Here is an 18,610-nt window from a genome sequence, read left to right on the forward strand (position 1 = left end):
TTGCCTTGCATTTGTTATTGCCCTCCTTAGCTCTAGCATAGTAAGTGGTAAGTCCAGATCCCGCCCTGTGTTGGCCCGTCTTTCTGTCATTCCTGGATACTGCATGAGGGTATTTTCTCGACTCTGTTTTGCATCTGGTTATCTGAACCACCACCACAATGTGCTTGCCAAAAGTTCAGCTTTTTCCACATTGCTAATTGCCTTATTGTTACTGCTACTTAGTACTGGTATTTCATATTTGCTTGGGATTCTATTCATCTTCCCTAAACCTCTGCCAATGCTGTCTCTCTCCCAACTTTATTACAGTATTTCCTCCAGCATGCACGCTTTGCTGTTTTTACTGTTTTGCGGACTACTGCTTGAGCTCTTTTGTACTGAACCAAGGTTTCTAAGTTGTGTTGCTTTTTCAGTTGCTTAAATGCTCTATTCCTCCCTTTGACAGCCATTTCACATTTTTTATCCCACCATGGCACACTCTTTCTGCTATTCTTTCCTGTACTTTTTGGAATTGTTTCCTGTGCTGCTTGGATAATAGCTGCGCTTAATTTTTGGTTTATCTTGTCAAAATCTGTGATTCTTTCTTTGAATATTTCCTCGTATTTGATTTCGCTCTTCTCTGCAAATGCCTTCCAATCTGCCTTCTCTAATTTCCACCTAGTGATCCATAGATCTTTATTCCTTTGCACCTTTATTCCAACTTCAGTTACTATTGGGTAGTGATCACTACCAAGTTATACCTGCAATATCATCGGATACCAATGTTAGATCTATTACACTTTCTGTGTTGTTCGCACTGTTATATCTTGTGCCTTTACCACTATTAATACACACCAGACCATTATCTTCAATAAATTCCTCTACTACCAACCCATTTACATCAATGCTTTTGCTACCACAGAGATTCTATGTGCATTAAAGTCCCCACACCAAACAATTTTTCCTCATGTCTGCCCAACTATATCATTTAATATACCTGGTGATAATTTATTACAAGGGTTACAGTAGTTTATTATTGTGACACTGTCATTTCCTGTCCATGTTTTGATACATATTGATTCCTGCTCCTTTCCCACGCTGCTCACACTATAATTTATTCCACTTTGTATAAATGTAGCAACCCCTCCACCTTTACCCCCTTCTCTATCATTCCTTACGGTAGTATAACCCTGTATAATAAAATCCAATTGCGGTTTTCTGTACACAGATTATATGAGGTTTGTTTTGTAGTTCAAAAATATATCTTTTAAATTCTTGTCCATTGGCTATAAGGCTTCTGGCATTCCATTGCAGAATAGTTATGACCATGATGAACCAGCCCATTTCTGTGAATTAGGAGGCCCTCCACTTAGCATCTCCTCTACTGCTTCCCAGTGCAACCCTTTCAGTCCAAGTTATTTCTCAGCTGACCTCACAATGATTTTAATCTTTTCTGTTTTCCTTTCTGTCTGTGCAGAGCAATTTATTACATCGACCATAAAGAGTATGAACTCGTTTTTCCCCACAATCAGCGTATCCTCTTTAACTTTGTCACACCCTTTACATGGCTCTATACATTTTTCCTCTGCACTCACTCTCATCTCCTTGCCTGATGCTTGTTTCGCTCCTCCGCCTCCTTCTTCTTCTTCTTCTAATAGAATTCCGACAGGCTGTACGCAAAGGAGCGTAGTGCTGCCCTCCACAGTCAAGACTTAACAATTATCTTAAATTGTCACACACAGACCAGTACAATGAAGGAACTTCACAACTGCTTTTCCAATGAGATCGATATGATGCACGGTTTCTAAGTTTCCACATTCACACAGACCATCTGGATGCTTCCCTACTACTTTTAGACACTCTGCCAGACTACAGTGACCTAATGTCATCCTGGTTAAAATTACATTGTCTCTCCGCCCATTTTTCGTTTTCCATATCTTACTTTTAACAAAGGGCTGTAAAGCGAAGAAAAGCCTGCCCCTCTTCTCCACAGTCCACTCTTACTGCCACTGATGTTCCAGTTTTTCTTTAGATCTGCTGTTACATTCACTTTTCCCCAGGGGGACATTCAACTCTACAGTTTCCTTTGACAAAGCTAGCGTTGCCAAGAAATCAGAGATTTCGTTTCCCTCCACTCCTGAATGGCCAGGTATCCACAGAAGGCATACATTGAATCCCGATCTTTCAATTCTAAATAAGCAAGATAAAATTTCCCAGATCAGATCAGGACGGGCCCTTGATGTCCCCTCCTTCAGAGCCACCAAAGCAGCAGCTATTTTTTTGACCACTAAGTTTATTCCAGTAGTGGAGCCCCAGATTATATCTCCTGATTCTTAGAGGAAACGTGCAGGAATAGGGGTGGATCTAAAGGCTCCACAGCAGATTTTTAAGGATTTGGCTTGGACCCGATCCAATTTGCAAAGAACGGATTTAGCCGCTGCGCCAAATATCACACACCCGTAGGCTAAGACAGATCTATTCATGGCTCTATAGATCATAAATAAGGTGTCCCTTTCAGCCCCCCAGTCACTTCCAGCCAAGCTATGGAGAATATTGATCACTTTTTCACATTTATGAACTAATTTATCTATATGACATTTCCATGTGAGTCTTTCATCCATCCATACCCCAAGGGATTTAAAAACATTAACTCTTTCCAGTGGGCAATCATACAAAGAGATACTTAAAACAGGAATATTCCTCTTATATCCAAATATCATACATTTACTTTTAGAAGTAGAAATCCTAAAACCCTACTTATTTGCCCACAGAACAGTCTGATCTATAGCCTTCTGGATTTGACTGAAGAGATGATCAATATTTCTTCCTCTCTTCCAAATGGCACCATCATCCGCAAATAGTGACTTTCCAACGCTTTGAGGGACTTCTTGGAAAATGTCGTTGATCATTATATTGAAAAGTACAGGACTGATGACTGAACCTTGGGGAGTACCATTTTCGATGTTAACAGTTTCTGACACATCTCCTCCAACTCTGACCTGAATGGTTCTATTTTTCAGAAAAGCCTTAATCCAGTAGAACATTCTGCCTCTTATACCAGCATCATAGATTATAATTAGCACTCCCTCCCTCCACATAGAGTCATATGCTTTTTCTATATCCAAAAATACTGCAATTACAGATTCTTTATTTATGAAAGCTTTCCTAATTTCTTGATCCAAGATTGCTATTGAATCCATGGTATTTCTTCCTACTCTCAACCCATTTTGATAATTCACAAAAAAACCCTTTAGATTCCAGGAAATAAACTAATCTGTTAGTAACCATTCTTTCCATGATTTTACACAGGACAGATGTTAATGCCATCGGTCAATAAGAAGAAGGACAAGATGGATTTTTCCCTGGTTTCAAGATTGGAATTACAACAGCATGTTTCCATTTTATTGGTACTTGACCCTCCTCCCAACCATAATGAAAAAGAGCGAGGATTTCTTCCAGAGCAATATCATCTAACTGTTTGAGCATGTCGTAGTTGATTTTATCTTGGCCTGGAGTGGTATTTGCTCCTGCCTGTACTGCATTTTTTAGCTCTTTGAGAGAGAAGAACACATTGTAGGAATTACTTTCCTCACTAACAAAATCCAGTTTCCATCCTTCTGACTTCAGGTTTTCCTCCCTCATCTTAATATTCTCAACTCCAAGAGGAGTAGAGTTATGCACCTCCTGGAAAGCTTTAACACACATGCTTGCTTTTCCTTTATTTTTAACAGCCTCAGCACTACCATCATTCAGGGCTGGCATTGTAGATCTGACCACTTTTCCTGACATTTTATGAATTCTGGACCAGACCTGTCTTCCAACACTCCTCCTCCTCCTCCTCCTCCTCCTTGACATTGATACAACACTGTGAATAATATTGATAATCAACTCCATGTTCTCTATCATTTTAAACTCCCTCCTCATCCCGTCTCATTCTAAAAAATCCAGATAAAGCATGTTTAAAAACAGATTACAGTCAGAAAAGAAAAAAAACCACAATAAAACTCAAAGACCATCAGATCAAGAAGACAACCCTCACACTAACTCAAAAGCCAATTAATGTAAAAGTCATCTCCTTTTTTTTTACTAAACAAATGAGAAAAAATAAGTGAAAACAGATTTCTACAAAGTAATTAATCAATGTATAATATAAAATAATTGATTACAAAAGTATTGACCCCCTTTAAAGGTTCTGGCCTGGTTCAGCAGAGGTCCAGTCGGTGCCGGTCGTCTCACAGTGAACTTGAGCTCACCTGAGTGCAGTGAATGTGTCTCAGATGACTGTAGTATAAACTCACCTGTGTCTGAAGGTCCAGTCACTGTTCATCAGTATTCATGGTTATAATGACACCATGAAGACAAACCAACACACAAAGGTTATTGAAACGTATAAATCAGGGGCTGGATACAAAAACTTTTCCAAGTCCCTGACCATCCCCCAGAGTTCAGGTAAATCCATCATTCAGGAGAAGAAGGAATATGGCTCATGTGTAAATCTGCTGAGAGCAGGTCGTCCTCACAAACTGAGAGACTGAGGAAGAAGGGGACCTGTGAGGGAGGCCAGCAGGAGACCTGTGAGGGAGGCCAGCAGGAGACCAGTGAGGGAGACCAGCAGAAGACCAGTGAGGGAGGCCAGCAGGAGACCAGTGAGGGAGGCCAGCAGGAGACAAGTGAGGGAGGCCAGCAGGACACCAGTGAGGGAGGCCAGCAGGAGACCAGTGAGGGAGGCCAGCGGGACACCAGTGAGGGAGGCCAGCAGGAGACCAGTGAGGGAGGCCAGCAGGACACCAGTGAGGGAGGCCAGCAGGAGACCAGTGAGGGAGGCCAGCAGGACACCAGTGAGGGAGGCCAGCAGGAGACCTGTGAGGGAGGCCAGCAGGAGACAAGTGAGGGAGGCCAGCAGGAGACCAGTGAAGGAGGCCAGCAGGACACCTGTGAGGGAGGCCAGCATGAGACTTGTGAGGGAGGCCAGCAGGAGACCAGTGAGGGAGGCCAGCAGGAGACAAGTGAGGGAGGCCAGCAGGACACCAGTGAGGGAGGCCAGCAGGAGACTTGTGAGGGAGGCCAGCAGGACACCAGTGAGGGAGGCCAGCAGGAGACCAGTGAGGGAGGCCAGCAGGACACCAGTGAGGGAGGCCAGCAGGAGACCTGTGAGGGAGGCCAGCAGGAGACAAGTGAGGGAGGCCAGCAGGAGACCAGTGAGGGAGGCCAGCAGGACACCTGTGAGGGAGGCCAGCATGAGACTTGTGAGGGAGGCCAGCAGGACACCAGTGAGGGAGGCCAGCAGGACACCAGTGAGGGAGGCCAGCAGGAGACCAGTGAGGGAGGCCACCAGGAGACCAGTGAGGGAGACCAGCAGGAGACCAGTGAGGGAGACCAGCGGGAGACCAGTGAGGGAGGCCAGCGGGAGACCAGTGAGGGAGGCCAGCAGGAGACAATTGAGGGAGGCCAGCAGGACACCAGTGAGGGAGGCCAGCAGGAAACTTGTGAGGGAGGCCAGCAGGACACCAGTGAGGGAGGCCAGCAGGAGACCAGTGAGGGAGGCCAGCAGGACACCAGTGAGGGAGGCCAGCAGGAGACCTGTGAGGGAGGCCAGCAGGAGACAAGTGAGGGAGGCCAGCAGGAGACCAGTGAGGGAGGCCAGCGGGAGACCAGCGAGGGAGGCCAGCAGGACACCTGTGAGGGAGGCCAGCATGAGACTTGTGAGGGAGGCCAGCAGGACACCAGTGAGGGAGGCCAGCAGGACACCAGTGAGGGAGGCCAGCAGGAGACCAGTGAGGGAGGCCAGCAGGAGACCAGTGAGGGAGGCCAGCAGGACACCTGTGAGGGAGGCCAGCAGGAGACCAGTGAGGGAGACCAGCAGGAGACCAGTGAGGGAGGCCAGCAGGAGACAAGTGAGGGAGGCCAGCAGGACACCAGTGAGGGAGGCCAGCAGGAGACCAGTGAGGGAGGCCAGCAGGAGACCAGTGAGGGAGACCAGCGGGAGACCAGTGAGGGAGACCAGCGGGAGACCAGTGAGGGAGGCCAGCGGGAGACCAGTGAGGGAGGCCAGCAGGAGACAATTGAGGGAGGCCAGCAGGAGACCAGTGAGGGAGGCCAGCAGGACACCAGTGAGGGAGGCCAGCAGGACACCAGTGAGGGAGGCCAGCAGGAGACCAGTGAGGGAGGCCAGCAGGAGACCAGTGAGGGAGGCCAGCAGGACACCTGTGAGGGAGGCCAGCAGGAGACCAGTGAGGGAGGCCAGCAGGAGACCAGTGAGGGAGACCAGCAGGAGACCAGTGAGGGAGACCAGCGGGAGACCAGTGAGGGAGGCCAGCGGGAGACCAGTGAGGGAGGCCAGCAGGAGACAATTGAGGGAGGCCAGCAGGAGACCAGTGAGGGAGGCCAGCAGGACACCTGTGAGGGAGGCCAGCATGAGACTTGTGAGGGAGGCCAGCAGGACACCAGTGAGGGAGGCCAGCAGGAGACCTGTGAGGGAGGCCAGCAGGAGACAAGTGAGGGAGGCCAGCAGGAGACCAGTGAGGGAGGCCAGTAGGACACCTGTGAGGGAGGCCAGCATGAGACTTGTGAGGGAGGCCAGCAGGACACCAGTGAGGGAGGCCAGCAGGACACCAGTGAGGGAGGCCAGCAGGAGACCAGTGAGGGAGGCCAGCAGGAGACCAGTGAGGGAGGCCAGCAGGACACCTGTGAGGGAGGCCAGCAGGAGACCAGTGAGGGAGACCAGCAGGAGACCAGTGAGGGAGGCCAGCGGGAGACAAGTGAGGGAGGCCAGCGGGAGACCAGCGAGGGAGGCCAGCGGGAGACAAGTGAGGGAGGCCAGCGGGAGACCAGCGAGGGAGGCCAGCGGGAGACAAGCGAGGGAGGCCAGCGGGAGACCAGCGAGGGAGGCCAGCAGGAGACAAGTGAGGGAGGCCAGCAGGAGACCAGTGAGGGAGGCCAGCAGGAGACAAGTGAGGGAGGCCAGAGGGAGACCAGCGAGGGAGGCCAGCGGGAGACCAGCGAGGGAGGCCAGTGGGAGACATGTGAGGGAGGCCAGCGGGAGACCTGTGAGGGAGGCCAGCAGGAGACCAGTGCGGGAGGCCAGTGGGAGACATGTGAGGGAGGCCAGTGGGAGACATGTGAGGGAGGCCAGCAGGAAACCAGTGAGGGAGGCCAGCAGGAGACCAGCGAGGGAGGCCAGCAGGAGACCAGTGAGGGAGGCCAGTGGGAGACCTGTGAGGGAGGCCAGCAGGAGACCTGTGAGGGAGGCCAGCAGGAGACCTGTGAGGGAGGCCAGCAGGAGACCAGCGAGGGAGGCCAGCAGGAGACAAGTTAGGGAGGCCAGCAGGAGACAAGCGAGGGAGGCCAGCAGGAGACAAGTGAGGGAGGCCAGCAGGACACTAGTGAGGGAGGCCAGCAGGACACCAGTGAGGGAGGCCAGCAGGAGACAAGTGAGGGAGGCCAGCAGGAGACAAGTGAGGGAGGCCAGCAGGAGACAAGTGAGGGAGGCCAGCAGGAGACCTGTGAGGGAGGCCAGCAGGAGACCAGTGCGGGAGGCCAGTGGGAGACATGTGAGGGAGGCCAGTGGGAGACATGTGAGGGAGGCCAGCAGGAAACCAGTGAGGGAGGCCAGCAGGAGACCAGCGAGGGAGGCCAGCAGGAGACCAGTGAGGGAGGCCAGTGGGAGACCTGTGAGGGAGGCCAGCAGGAGACCTGTGAGGGAGGCCAGCAGGAGACCTGTGAGGGAGGCCAGCAGGAGACCAGCAAGGGAGGCCAGCAGGAGACAAGTTAGGGAGGCCAGCAGGAGACAAGCGAGGGAGGCCAGCAGGAGACAAGTGAGGGAGGCCAGCAGGACACTAGTGAGGGAGGCCAGCAGGACACCAGTGAGGGAGGCCAGCAGGAGACAAGTGAGGGAGGCCAGCAGGAGACAAGTGAGGGAGGCCAGCAGGACACCAGTGAGGGAGGCCAGCAGGACACCAGTGAGGGAGGCCAGCAGGAGACAAGTGAGGGAGGCCAGCAGGAGACCTGTGAGGGAGGCCAGCAGGACACCAGTGAGGGAGGCCAGCAGGACACCAGTGAGGGAGGCCAGCGGGAGACTTGTGAGGGAGGCAGGCAGGAGACCTGTGAGGGAGGCCAGCAGGAGACCTGTGAGGGAGGCCAGCAGGAGACCAGTGGATGGGAGAGAGGACAAGAGAGAGACTCTGCTGAGGAAAGCTAATTAAATCTCTAATAGAGTTCATCCAAAGGCATGTGGGAGACTCTGAGTTCATCTGGAAGAAGGGTCTTTAGTCTGTTGAGACCAAAATTAAGCTTTTCGTCCTTCAGACATGATGCTTTTTGCTCTTCAGTGGTCTATTATTCTGTATATCATGTCTGGGGTGGTGGAGAGGCTCCTGGATGGTCACATGCATGATTAAGGCTGTAGGTGGTGCTGGTGGTTCATGTAGGCGGTGTTGTGGATCAAACAGAGGCCAGTCAGTCGCCCCCTTCACTGTCCTTTAATATCAGGGATCAAACCCCTGATTCTCAAACTTCTCTGCTGTATGTCAGTTCATCTCATCCTCTTTTTCTGAAGGCTGTAGTGGTTGGACGGCTGCCAGTCAGAGTATAAATCTGCCAGTTTGCTTTACACGGATATCGATTTGTTGCTGTTACTGTAATGAAGGCAGTCAGAAACACCACACTGCTCTGCTGGCTGATAGCGTGCAGCTACACGGTGGGTTTCAGCCTCTTCCTGACCACATTTCACTGGTTAAAGCAGAGAGACGCTGTCAGAGACCTGGTACATCTGTTCACTTCCTCTCAACCTAAGTGTCTCCTACTCATCCAGCTGGTTTCTGCAGACCTTGATTTCTAAATAAAACTCAAATTAAACTCCAAAGTTATAGACATCAGTTAAACAAGTACACAGCACAAACACATCCCAGTTTGTCTGACTGTAAGTGAAGATATCATGCAGGTATAGATGCTGTTGTCAGCTCTTGGTTTATGTTTTCCATCCTCCTCTTCATGTGATGGACCAGCATCATATTTTTAACTGGATTCATGAGAACAAAGAAATCTGTCTCACAGTTTCGTGTGAAGAAAAACCACAAACCACAGCAGTGAGAGCTCAGTGAGAGAGGAAGGAGGAGGGTTTGATCCAATGTGACCATGAAGTGATCACAGAGTCATCCAGTGTCAGTTCACCTGCTGTAAGGATGGAGGAAACATGTCTGCTGTGTCTGCTCTGTGAGTACAGTCTGCGTAGGTTTCTGATATAATGACTAAAATACTGCAATCTGTTGATATGTTTTATGGTTTTACATCACGTTCATGTCTGAGGTTTTAGTTCCATGGCGGTGCATTGGATGCTATGTTCAGGGTGTGATGTACGTAAGACTGCATTCAGAAACAATCCACAAAATATTTGCTCCTGCGTTGAATAATAAAAACTCTTTAGGCCTCAAAACATAACTCAGATCATTACTTATACTTTTGAGTTATTCCTCACACACAGACATTCACAGTGAGTTTCAAGTGCACATTTCTTTTAAAGAAGGCGGTGCACCACGACTCTGCCTGTTGATAGCGTCCACAATACATATTTAGAGAGAATGTTGCAGGAACCTCGTCTGACACAGTTAACAGCCACAAAACATCCTGTGAATGTCGTCTATCACGTTCACGATCTTCTCCTGGATCACATCAGGGTGTTTCTCAAAGAAAGTGATGTAAAAGCATCAATTAGATTAATGGATCGTGTAACGTACTGCACTTACTGTGTTAGTTGTGCATTATTTGATATAATGTTCATCATTTTTCACTGGGTGAGTTGGAGGTAAAGACAAACTGTTGCAGTCTTCACAACCATCTAGTCTGTTGTTGAACGTGAAAGAATATAAAACCTCAAACCAACCTCTGTGTCACTTTCCTTCAGTTCTGACCACCCCGCTGTGCTGCACCACTAAACAAGGTGAGTGAACTTACTGTGTGACTGAAACATGTTCAGACTCAAACCACCAGTCAGTGTCTCTCCCAACAGGTATCATGTGTATCACAGCCTGAAATATGTTTAATACAAACTGTGGACGGACCAAAACAGAACCTCACAACAGGATATCATCATGATAACGAGTCCAGCATACAAATGAATCACTATAGTAAAATGACAGTAGCAGCATGTCTCACTACCTACAAGAAACTCACAGTTTAGATCACTGTCAGCAGCCATCAGCAGGCGGAGTCAACCTGTGAGTTCTGGACTGTAACAGGCAAAGAGGATTACCTCTTAATGAGCGCCCCCATTTTAAGGTTCTTTTTCCAAAATGACATAGCAAAATTAAAGCATGACAGCTCCCACATAGTTTGAGACTCAGGGATGTGCTTGGTAGCATTTGAAAGGTAACACCCCCAAATTTTTTCTAGAAGTGTAAGTGTTATTCTATGACATACTGACACAGAGTTACAGAGGTTGGAACACAGGTTTTGGTTTCCGTCCAAAAACAAGGGTGTTCCTATGTTGGAACGGTGTTCCTTAAGGGGTTAATAGACGAGGTGTTTTAGTTACATTTAAAATATTCATCTATCATATCGTCCTCCAGCCTCTCTGAAGATCAGTCCTCACAGCTCTCAGCTGTTTGAAGATCAGTCCGTCTCTCTGAGGTGTGAGGAGGACGACAGCTCTGATGGATGGACGGTGATGAGGAACACGTCCAAACGATGGATGTCTCAGTGTGGAGTTCACTGGGGACGACCAGCTGGTTCTTCTTGTAAAATCAGTCTGACAGTCACATGGGACAGTGGAGTTTACTGGTGTGAGTCCACAGGCGGAGCAGCCAGTAGCAGCATCAACATCACTGTCACTGGTAAGATGAGGCTGTGCAGTCGGTGCTGATGAAGCTGTGTAGGTGGATGAAATGCTGTAGTTTGTCTGTGTGTTGAGGTGGAGCAGTGATCCTGCAGAGTCCTGTCCTCCCTGTGATGGAGGGAGATGATGTCACTCTCACCTGTACAACAAAGACCTCCAACCTCTCAGCTGCTTTCTATAAAGATGGCTCCTTCATCAGGACTGAGCCTACAGGTCACATGACCATCCACCATGTTTCCAGGTCTGATGAAGGACTCTACAAGTGTAACACCATCAGTGATGGAGAGTCTCCACCCAGCTGGATCTCTGTCACAGGTCAGCAGGTTCCCTTTGATTCAGAACTCATTTCATCCACATGTTCACCTGACCAGGTGAGATTCTCTCTGCAGGTAAACTGACAACAGCAGCCCCGCCCCCATCTGCAGCCCCGCCCACCACCACAGCAATGACCTCGTCGACAGCCCCGCCCCCTGACTCCACCCCCCTCCAGCTGGTGTTCAGACTGCTCCTCCACGTGGTGGTGTTCTGTCCGTACTGCATCTCCACTGTCATCATGGTGTCTTTATATCGACGCAGGTCCACAGGTAACAATCAATCAGTCAATCAATCAATCAATCAGTTGATGATTGACAGCTGTTGATAAATGATCTCACTCTCTCCGCCTGCAGGAAATGACCTGCCCGTCTCCATGGAGATGGCTCCTCCCACCCAGGCTGAGCAGGGATTGGCTGATGAGTACGATGATGTCATGGCTGATGTCACCACAGAGCATCACCTCTGAGTTGATCCACCGTGTTCTCCTTCTTCTTCAGTCACGTTTCCTTCGTAGGAGCCAGAACTCTTCCTGTGGAGCTGCTCACCTTCTAGGTTCTGTTCTTGTGGATCCTGCTGCTTCTTCTTGTGAGACCCGCCCTCCTCCTCCTCTGATTGGCTCGTCTCTGTGGTGTTCCCACCAGAACTCTTCCTGTGGAGCTGCTCACCCTCTAGGTTCTGTTCTTGTGGATCCTGCTTCTTCTTCTTGTGAGACCCGCCCTTCTCCTCCTCTGATTGGCTCGTCTCTGTGGTGTTCCCACCAGAACTCTTCCTGTGGAGCTGCTCACCTTCTAGGTTCTGTTCTTGTGGATCCTGCTGCTTCTTCTTGTGAGACCCGCCCTCCTCCTCCTCTGATTGGCTCGTCTCTGTGGTGTTCCCACCAGAACTCTTCCTGTGGAGCTGCTCACCTTCTAGGTTCTGTTCTTGTGGATCCTGCTGCTTCTTCTTGTGAGACCCGCCCTCCTCCTCCTCTGATTGGCTCGTTGCGATCGATTCCCCACAGTGAAACCACGCCCACTTCCATGTGACGGAGGCCTCGATGTCCTGGTGGTTCTGGAGTTAGCGGGCCTGCGTTCTGTTCACTAACTTTCTGTGAAGAGGTCGGTGTGTTTACCAGGAAACTACAGGTCATAAACTGCTGCATCAGCACCACCAGAACATCTGACACAACCAGAACCTCACTAAACTCAGACTGTGGACAGGTAGTAACAGAACCAACGAAAGTCAGAGCCTGACAGGGCGGGCTTTGCCAGGGAAGCAGTTGGGTCCATAAGAATACCTCAGCAGGACTTCATTAGGACACTGTTCTGTCCCAGTTCACTGTGATTTGGATCCTTGGCTGTAATACTTTGGGCTTTATCTCATCAATCTGAAACGCAAGTATCAAACGCAAAGCGCAAGTACCTTTGTGGACAGATCTCAGGCGCTGTTGCTATTATGCCGGCGGGATAAATGACTCTTGCGCCCGACTCAAATCTAAAATGGGTTGGTCTGAAGTAGCTACATTACTCATAGGTGTGGTTTGGGCATAACATGCAATAAACCAATCAGAGCGTCATCTCACATTCCCTTTAAAAGCAGGCGTGCTTGTTACATGGAGGATTGCTTTTATTATGGCGAATTTGCCAGGCGCACGCCAGGAGCGGTTCACAGCCGAGGAGACCGACGATCTCATCAGGGCCGTAAAAGACCGAGAAGTGGCGTTGTATGGGGATGGGAGAAACCCATCCAAATTATCTTTGGTTAAACGGGCGTGGGAGGAAATTGCCAAAATTGTTTCTACGGCTGGCATCCCCATGACATCGCACCGGGCCTCGGGAGCAGTGCACAACGGCCAGCTGAGGAGGGAGCAGCGCAAACACCAAGGTGCAGAGGATCCAGACCCACTACACGCCGTGGCAGCATTGTCAGACCGGACCTTACTGTCCGGGATGCGGCAAGGTATTAATGCCCGTCTTGACCGGGTGGCGATGTTGCTGCGGCCTCTCAGGCGCATCGCCTCAAGTCTCCAAACGCACCACCTGCTCCTGTTGTGCCCCTTCCTCCTTCCTCCTCCTCCCCCAACTCCATCTCCGTCCACCTGCTCCACTAGGAGCACATCGCGCATTGCCACTCCCGGACCCTCACGGCTACGGTGGGCGTGTCGCAAAGCAGAGGGAAAAATAATTAGTTCCTTTGTTTAAATCTTTTCAACTTTTTTTGTATGGTTTGCAAAAATGGGAACTGCTTCCTTGTAGATGAGAGAAGCAAAGTGTATGCACGTTGAGCACATGCTACATTATGGCCAAGCATGCGCCCTTAAAATAGCATCTGAATAAGCACCACTGACTTTAGACTAGGTTTCTCCTGGTCTGTTGCGAAATTGTTTTCTGAAACAGCAAAACAGCACCAGTGAACGTTTGCGCCGGAACACGCCTCCTCTTTTCGCTGAACCGCCCCAGGAGCGCAAATTCATTCCCTAATTTAGGGACGTGCGTCTGTGGAGGGAAAATTCCAATGTGCGCCGAGTGCAAAATAGGAATTATACAAGCGCCAGTGTACAAAGTCAATTGCGCTTAGTGCAACATAGAGCCCATAGATTAATTCTGCCGCCGTCACCTCCTTTCAGCTTAAAACCCTCAGACTGGCTGTTTGACCTCCACTTATTGTAGTCATGTTGCACTGAGTCCTTCTGCTGGTCCACTGTGGTCCAAACAGAACCATCTGTGTCTTTACCAACACGTCCTGTTCTGATTGGATTTCCCCTGATGACAATAAAGTTTCAGGTCTGTTTTAGTTGATGATGACGTGTGTTGTTCTTTGAATGCCACCCTGTGTGTTTGTGTCTGTGGTGAGTCTGCTAACAGAAGCTAACAGCTCGGTGGTCGTCCAGTTTCCTGTTTCTGATGAAAACTCCTCAGCTGAACCAGGTCCTGCTCATGTTTCACCGCAGGACATCAAACAGAGATAGAAATGATCTTAACAGTTTATAAGTGTGTAGATTTATACATCTGTCAGGTTTGTGCTCACCTGCAGTGTGCAGTGAGGAAACATCAGTTTAACAGTTTCAGTGAAAAGTGTCCCTGAATGTCAGAAAGTCTCAGATCTGACAGTGTCCACAAAGCTTCTTGTCTCTCTCGGTCTTCAGGTGATGATCATAAATGTTAAGTGTGGTTGAGTTCAGGTGAGAGTGGAGGACAGTCAGGACAGTCAGGACTCCTCGGTCACATCTGAACTCGGTGGAGAGACGAGCGTCACTCTGAGACACAACTGTCAGTGAAGGCATCATATTCATGTCATCTACATCCTGTGTCAGGTTTAACTTTAAATTAGAAATCAGTGTGTTGCTGCAGTTTGTTGTGAGTTTGTTGCTTTTTAAACGACTCTACTTGTGGTGGAGCTGCAGTCAGTGGAGAGGAAACCACAGCAGGGTGAGAGTCAGTCAGAGAGGAAGGAGGAGGGTCTGACTGATGTGACCATGAAGTGATGAAGTGTAGATGTCATATGAGTCGGTGTTAGGATGGAGGAAACACGTCTGCTGCGTCTGCTCTGTAAGTACACTCACACATCAGCTGGAAGAAGAAACACACACTTTGTTTTGTGGAACATGAACAGACGTTAGTGTCCATGTTACTCTGACAGGACGTCACTTTTCACACTGTTGCTTTAAAAACAACACGAGCTGATGATGTTTCTTTGATACGACTGTCCTCCTCTGTGTTTCCTCTCAAACCAACCGGAGTGTCTTTTGTCTTTAGTTGTGACGTCACTGCTGAGCGGCTGCACTCACCAAGGTGAGAACACTTCCTGTGTGACTGATGAAGAGTTATTTAGTCCCTGATAGAACAGTTAGTGTTCAGGACGCTGTTTATGGAGGGAAATAGTTTGCACGATACAATAAAAGAGTGAAGACTGTCTGGATGTCCACAGACTGGACGCTAAAGAGAAATGTGCTGCTATAAAAATGTCATTGTGAAAGCAGGACTGCACACCATGCAGCACCATGCAGCAGCTGACAGAGAAAGTGCAGAAACAATATTGACATGTGAGACACATGAAGTCACATCTGCTGTGTGTTTGACACCAACTCTGAGAGTTCCATTTAAAACATGAGGAGACTCAGAGCCTGAAACACAGAGGAGATCAGTGCAGGTCAACAAGGTCTACAGAGACTGGAAGAGGAAGAAGAGACACTTCTGTCCAAACTGACCATTATCATCTGTAACCACATCTCTCTGTCTCGTCCTCCAGCCTCTCTGAAGATCAGTCCTCACAGATCTCAGCTGTTTGTAGGAGAGTCTGTCTCTCTGAGGTGTGAGGAGGACGACAGCTCTGATGGATGGACGGTGACGAGGAACACGACTGAAGAAAAGGTGTCTTGGTGTGGAGCTGGCTGGGGAAGAAAAGATGGTTCCGTCTGTAACATCAGCTACATCGTCACATCTGACAGTGGAGTTTACTGGTGTGAGTCCACAGGCGGAGCAGCCAGTAGCAGCATCAACATCACTGTCACTGGTAAGATGAGGCTGTTGTAACTCCAGCAGGTCTGAACACTGAGTCCGTCTTTCACCTTTTCACTTTGGCTGAGCCTGAGAGAGACAAAGACAAGAAGACAGACAGGTGACCTTCAGGAGGCAACAACACTGGGTGGAGCACTGAGTCTGCCTCCTCAACATGTTGTTCATCTGTCAGTCTGACATTATGTTCAACATGTAGAGATGATAAATCAGCTCCATGTGCCAAATGTTTCTCCAGAGAGATTGTTGTGATGAAGTGTTGCTGAGTACAGGACAGGACAGTGAGACTGCTGGTGTGAGTCAGAGGATCCATCAAGCTGAGTTTGATGCTGTGAAATCAGACTTTAACCTACCGATGTTAGCAGCACACGTTTGTCAACACACTGTCTGTTTCTACTGATCACAACATCACCAGACTCCTGTAACAAATGTACTGATTTAAGAGTTGTTGAGTGAGGAGAGACTCAACAAACTTTGTGAAACACGACAACAAATTCTGAATGATGCTTCATCAGTTTGACCAGCACAACCAAACACCTGATGCTGTCCTGTTGTCAGAGTGATGACGATGATGAAGAGGAGATATGTTTGTGTTCTGTCTTTTTAAGCTGAGCCTTCAGAACCGCCCTGCAACGACCCGGTTCTACTGCAGCAGAGGACGAGACGACACCACAAACTTTATGTCCCCGGTCACTGCAGCACTGGGTACAATGTACCAGTAGCTACATGCTAACAGGCTAATCTAACCTGTAGAAACATGAGGTTATCTGTTGTGTAGCTGTGACAGGCTGCTACCTGCATCCTGTCATCACCTTCACACTCACAACAGGAACACACAACTGGAATAACATGTTTGTCTGTGTGTTGAGGTGGAGCAGTGATCCTGCAGAGTCCTGTCCTCCCTGTGATGGAGGGAGATGATGTCACTCTCACCTGTACAACAAAGACCTCCAACCTCTCAGCTGCTTTCTATAAAGATGGCTCCTTCATCAGGACTGAGCCTACAGGTCACATGACCATCCACCATGTTTCCAGGTCTGATGAAGGACTCTACAAGTGTAACACCATCAGTGATGGAGAGTCTCCACCCAGCTGGATCTCTGTCACAGGTCAGCAGGTTCAACTTAAGTCTACAATAAAAATGTCAGCAGAGACAGAGACAGCCTGTCTCCAGAGTCAGTGTTGGCATCCAATGTTTAACATTTCTATGTTTCATACGGAGCAGATAAAACTTTACATGTCTTTATGTTTTAAATTAGTTTTGTCTTTAATACCACAGCTGGAAAACCTCGACATCTTGTTAAAGTATAATATTGAACCATCATGTGATTTATTCTCTACAGTGAAATGAATGACTGAATGAATTCATCTGATTTCTGTGTTGTTGATGAGAATCTTTTGTTCATTTTAGAGAAACCTGCTACGACAACTTCTCCTTCAACCTCGCCTGCTTCACCATCCTCTCCTTCAGCTCCCTCTCCTCCTCCTGTCCCTGTGTGGTCGATGGTTCTTGCTATTCTATCCTCTCTTTTCTCTCTGGTTCCACTGGTTCTTCTGGTTCTAGAGGTGAGACGGCTCACCAACAGGAAACCTAAAGGTAAAGGACACATTCAGACTCATTCAGACACATTTAGCTAACTGAGCTACATGCTAACAGCAGCATGTTACTATAGCCAGTGAGAATTATGAGCAGTGGTTAGAGATTATCCCATGATCAATCAATCAATCAATCAGTTGATGATTGATAGCTGTTGATAAATGATCTCACTCTCTCTGCCTACAGGAAACTACCTGTCTGTCTCCATGGAGATGGCTCCTCCCACCCAGGCTGAGCAGGGATTGGCTGATGAGTACGATGATGTCATGGCTGCTGTCACCACAGAGCATCACCTCTGAGTTGATCCAACGTGTTCTCCTTCTTCTTCAGTCACGTTTCCTTCGTAGGAGCCAGAACTCTTCCTGTGGAGCTGCTCACCTTCTAGGTTCTGTTCTTGTGGATCCTGCTTCTTCTTGTGAGACCCGCCCTCCTCCTCCTCTGATTGGCTCGTCTCTGTGGTGTTCCCACCAGAACTCTTCCTGTGGAGCTGCTCACCTTCTAGTTTGACGGGTCGACTGCTGATTGGACTCTTGTGTTGTTCACTGAGTCGGTTCTGTCTCTGTGATGAAGTTGCTGTTCTGTCTCTCAGTGAACTCAGCTTGATGTGTTGATGTTCTGATGGTGTCCAGCTGATCCACTTTCTGTAAAGTGTTTCTTTAGAGACCTTCAGTCCTGATCCGATGCTGAGAACGATCCTCTTTGACTTCTGACGCTTTGATTTACTTTCTGGATCCTCAAACTTTGTGACTGTTTCCAGGTTTATGTGACAGTATTCAAGGTTTTCAATGTGGTCTGAGACTTTTGGACCTGCTGTATCTAAAATGTTGAGCTGCACATTAAACAGACTTTATCCTTCAGTATCATTCAGTGTGTTCCCTTCAGCTGTGTGTTGACACACCCTGTTTATGTAACACTGCACATCAGAACTGATGACCAGAACAAAGACTTCCTTTAAGTCCAACAACAGAACAATGTTCATGGTTTTAGATCCTCGGTGCATTTTCTGCATCTCAGACTGACCTTTAATCTGAAGATTATTCATGTTCTAGTTTTTTATGCTGAACATAAACGACAGCTTCCTCTTGAGTCCAGTAAACTGACCTGAAGCTGTGAGGTTTCTCTCGACACTCTGCTCGAGCTGACAGTGACGTGTTTGTCCTTGTGGTGAAATGTGTCAACTGGTTTTAATGGCAGATAGCAGCTTTGTGGTCGTCCAGGTTCCTCTTTCCCATAAATACCCTCCAGTTGTTCACTCGGCTGCGTCTCTCTGACAGGAAGTCTTCACTCTGTGCTGCTCACTCAGAATGATTGACAGGTGGATGACACGATGTGATTGGTTGACACTGGTTGGTTCAGCTGATGGAAGCACACGTGACATTTAGTTTACAGGAAGAAGACACA

At 48.6% G+C, this 18,610-nt stretch overlaps 2 protein-coding genes across 3 annotated transcripts; both read left to right on the forward strand.

The window, feature by feature from the left end:
• Nucleotides 1–9,152: 9,152 nt before the first annotated feature.
• On the forward strand, nucleotides 9,153–11,261 carry LOC115590332 (Fc receptor-like protein 5; the record flags this gene model as incomplete). Its single annotated transcript, XM_030431676.1, has 5 exons — nucleotides 9,153–9,186; nucleotides 9,875–9,910; nucleotides 10,539–10,802; nucleotides 10,880–11,119; nucleotides 11,194–11,261. Coding segments are annotated over exons 1-5 (639 nt in total), but the record flags the coding sequence as incomplete, so codon positions are not given.
• Nucleotides 11,262–14,396: 3,135 nt separating this feature from the next.
• LOC115590033 (Fc receptor-like protein 5) lies at nucleotides 14,397–18,069 on the forward strand. 2 transcript variants are annotated; one of them, XM_030431282.1, is made up of 6 exons: nucleotides 14,397–14,646; nucleotides 14,854–14,889; nucleotides 15,347–15,610; nucleotides 16,482–16,721; nucleotides 17,024–17,209; nucleotides 17,396–18,069. In XM_030431282.1, exons 1-6 carry the CDS (start codon nucleotides 14,616–14,618, stop codon nucleotides 17,506–17,508), a joined length of 870 nt encoding a protein of 289 aa, XP_030287142.1. In that variant the 5' UTR covers nucleotides 14,397–14,615; the 3' UTR covers nucleotides 17,509–18,069. The 2 variants fall into 2 exon arrangements, with proteins under 2 accessions (XP_030287142.1, XP_030287143.1); XM_030431283.1 differs by lacking the exon at nucleotides 14,854–14,889 and having other exon boundaries at nucleotides 14,398–14,646.
• The last annotated feature ends 541 nt before the right edge of the window (nucleotides 18,070–18,610 follow it).

The sequence above is a fragment of the Sparus aurata genome, chromosome 10 (assembly GCF_900880675.1).
Source record: "Sparus aurata chromosome 10, fSpaAur1.1, whole genome shotgun sequence".
In the NCBI taxonomy this organism is placed as follows: Eukaryota; Metazoa; Chordata; class Actinopteri; order Spariformes; family Sparidae; genus Sparus; species Sparus aurata.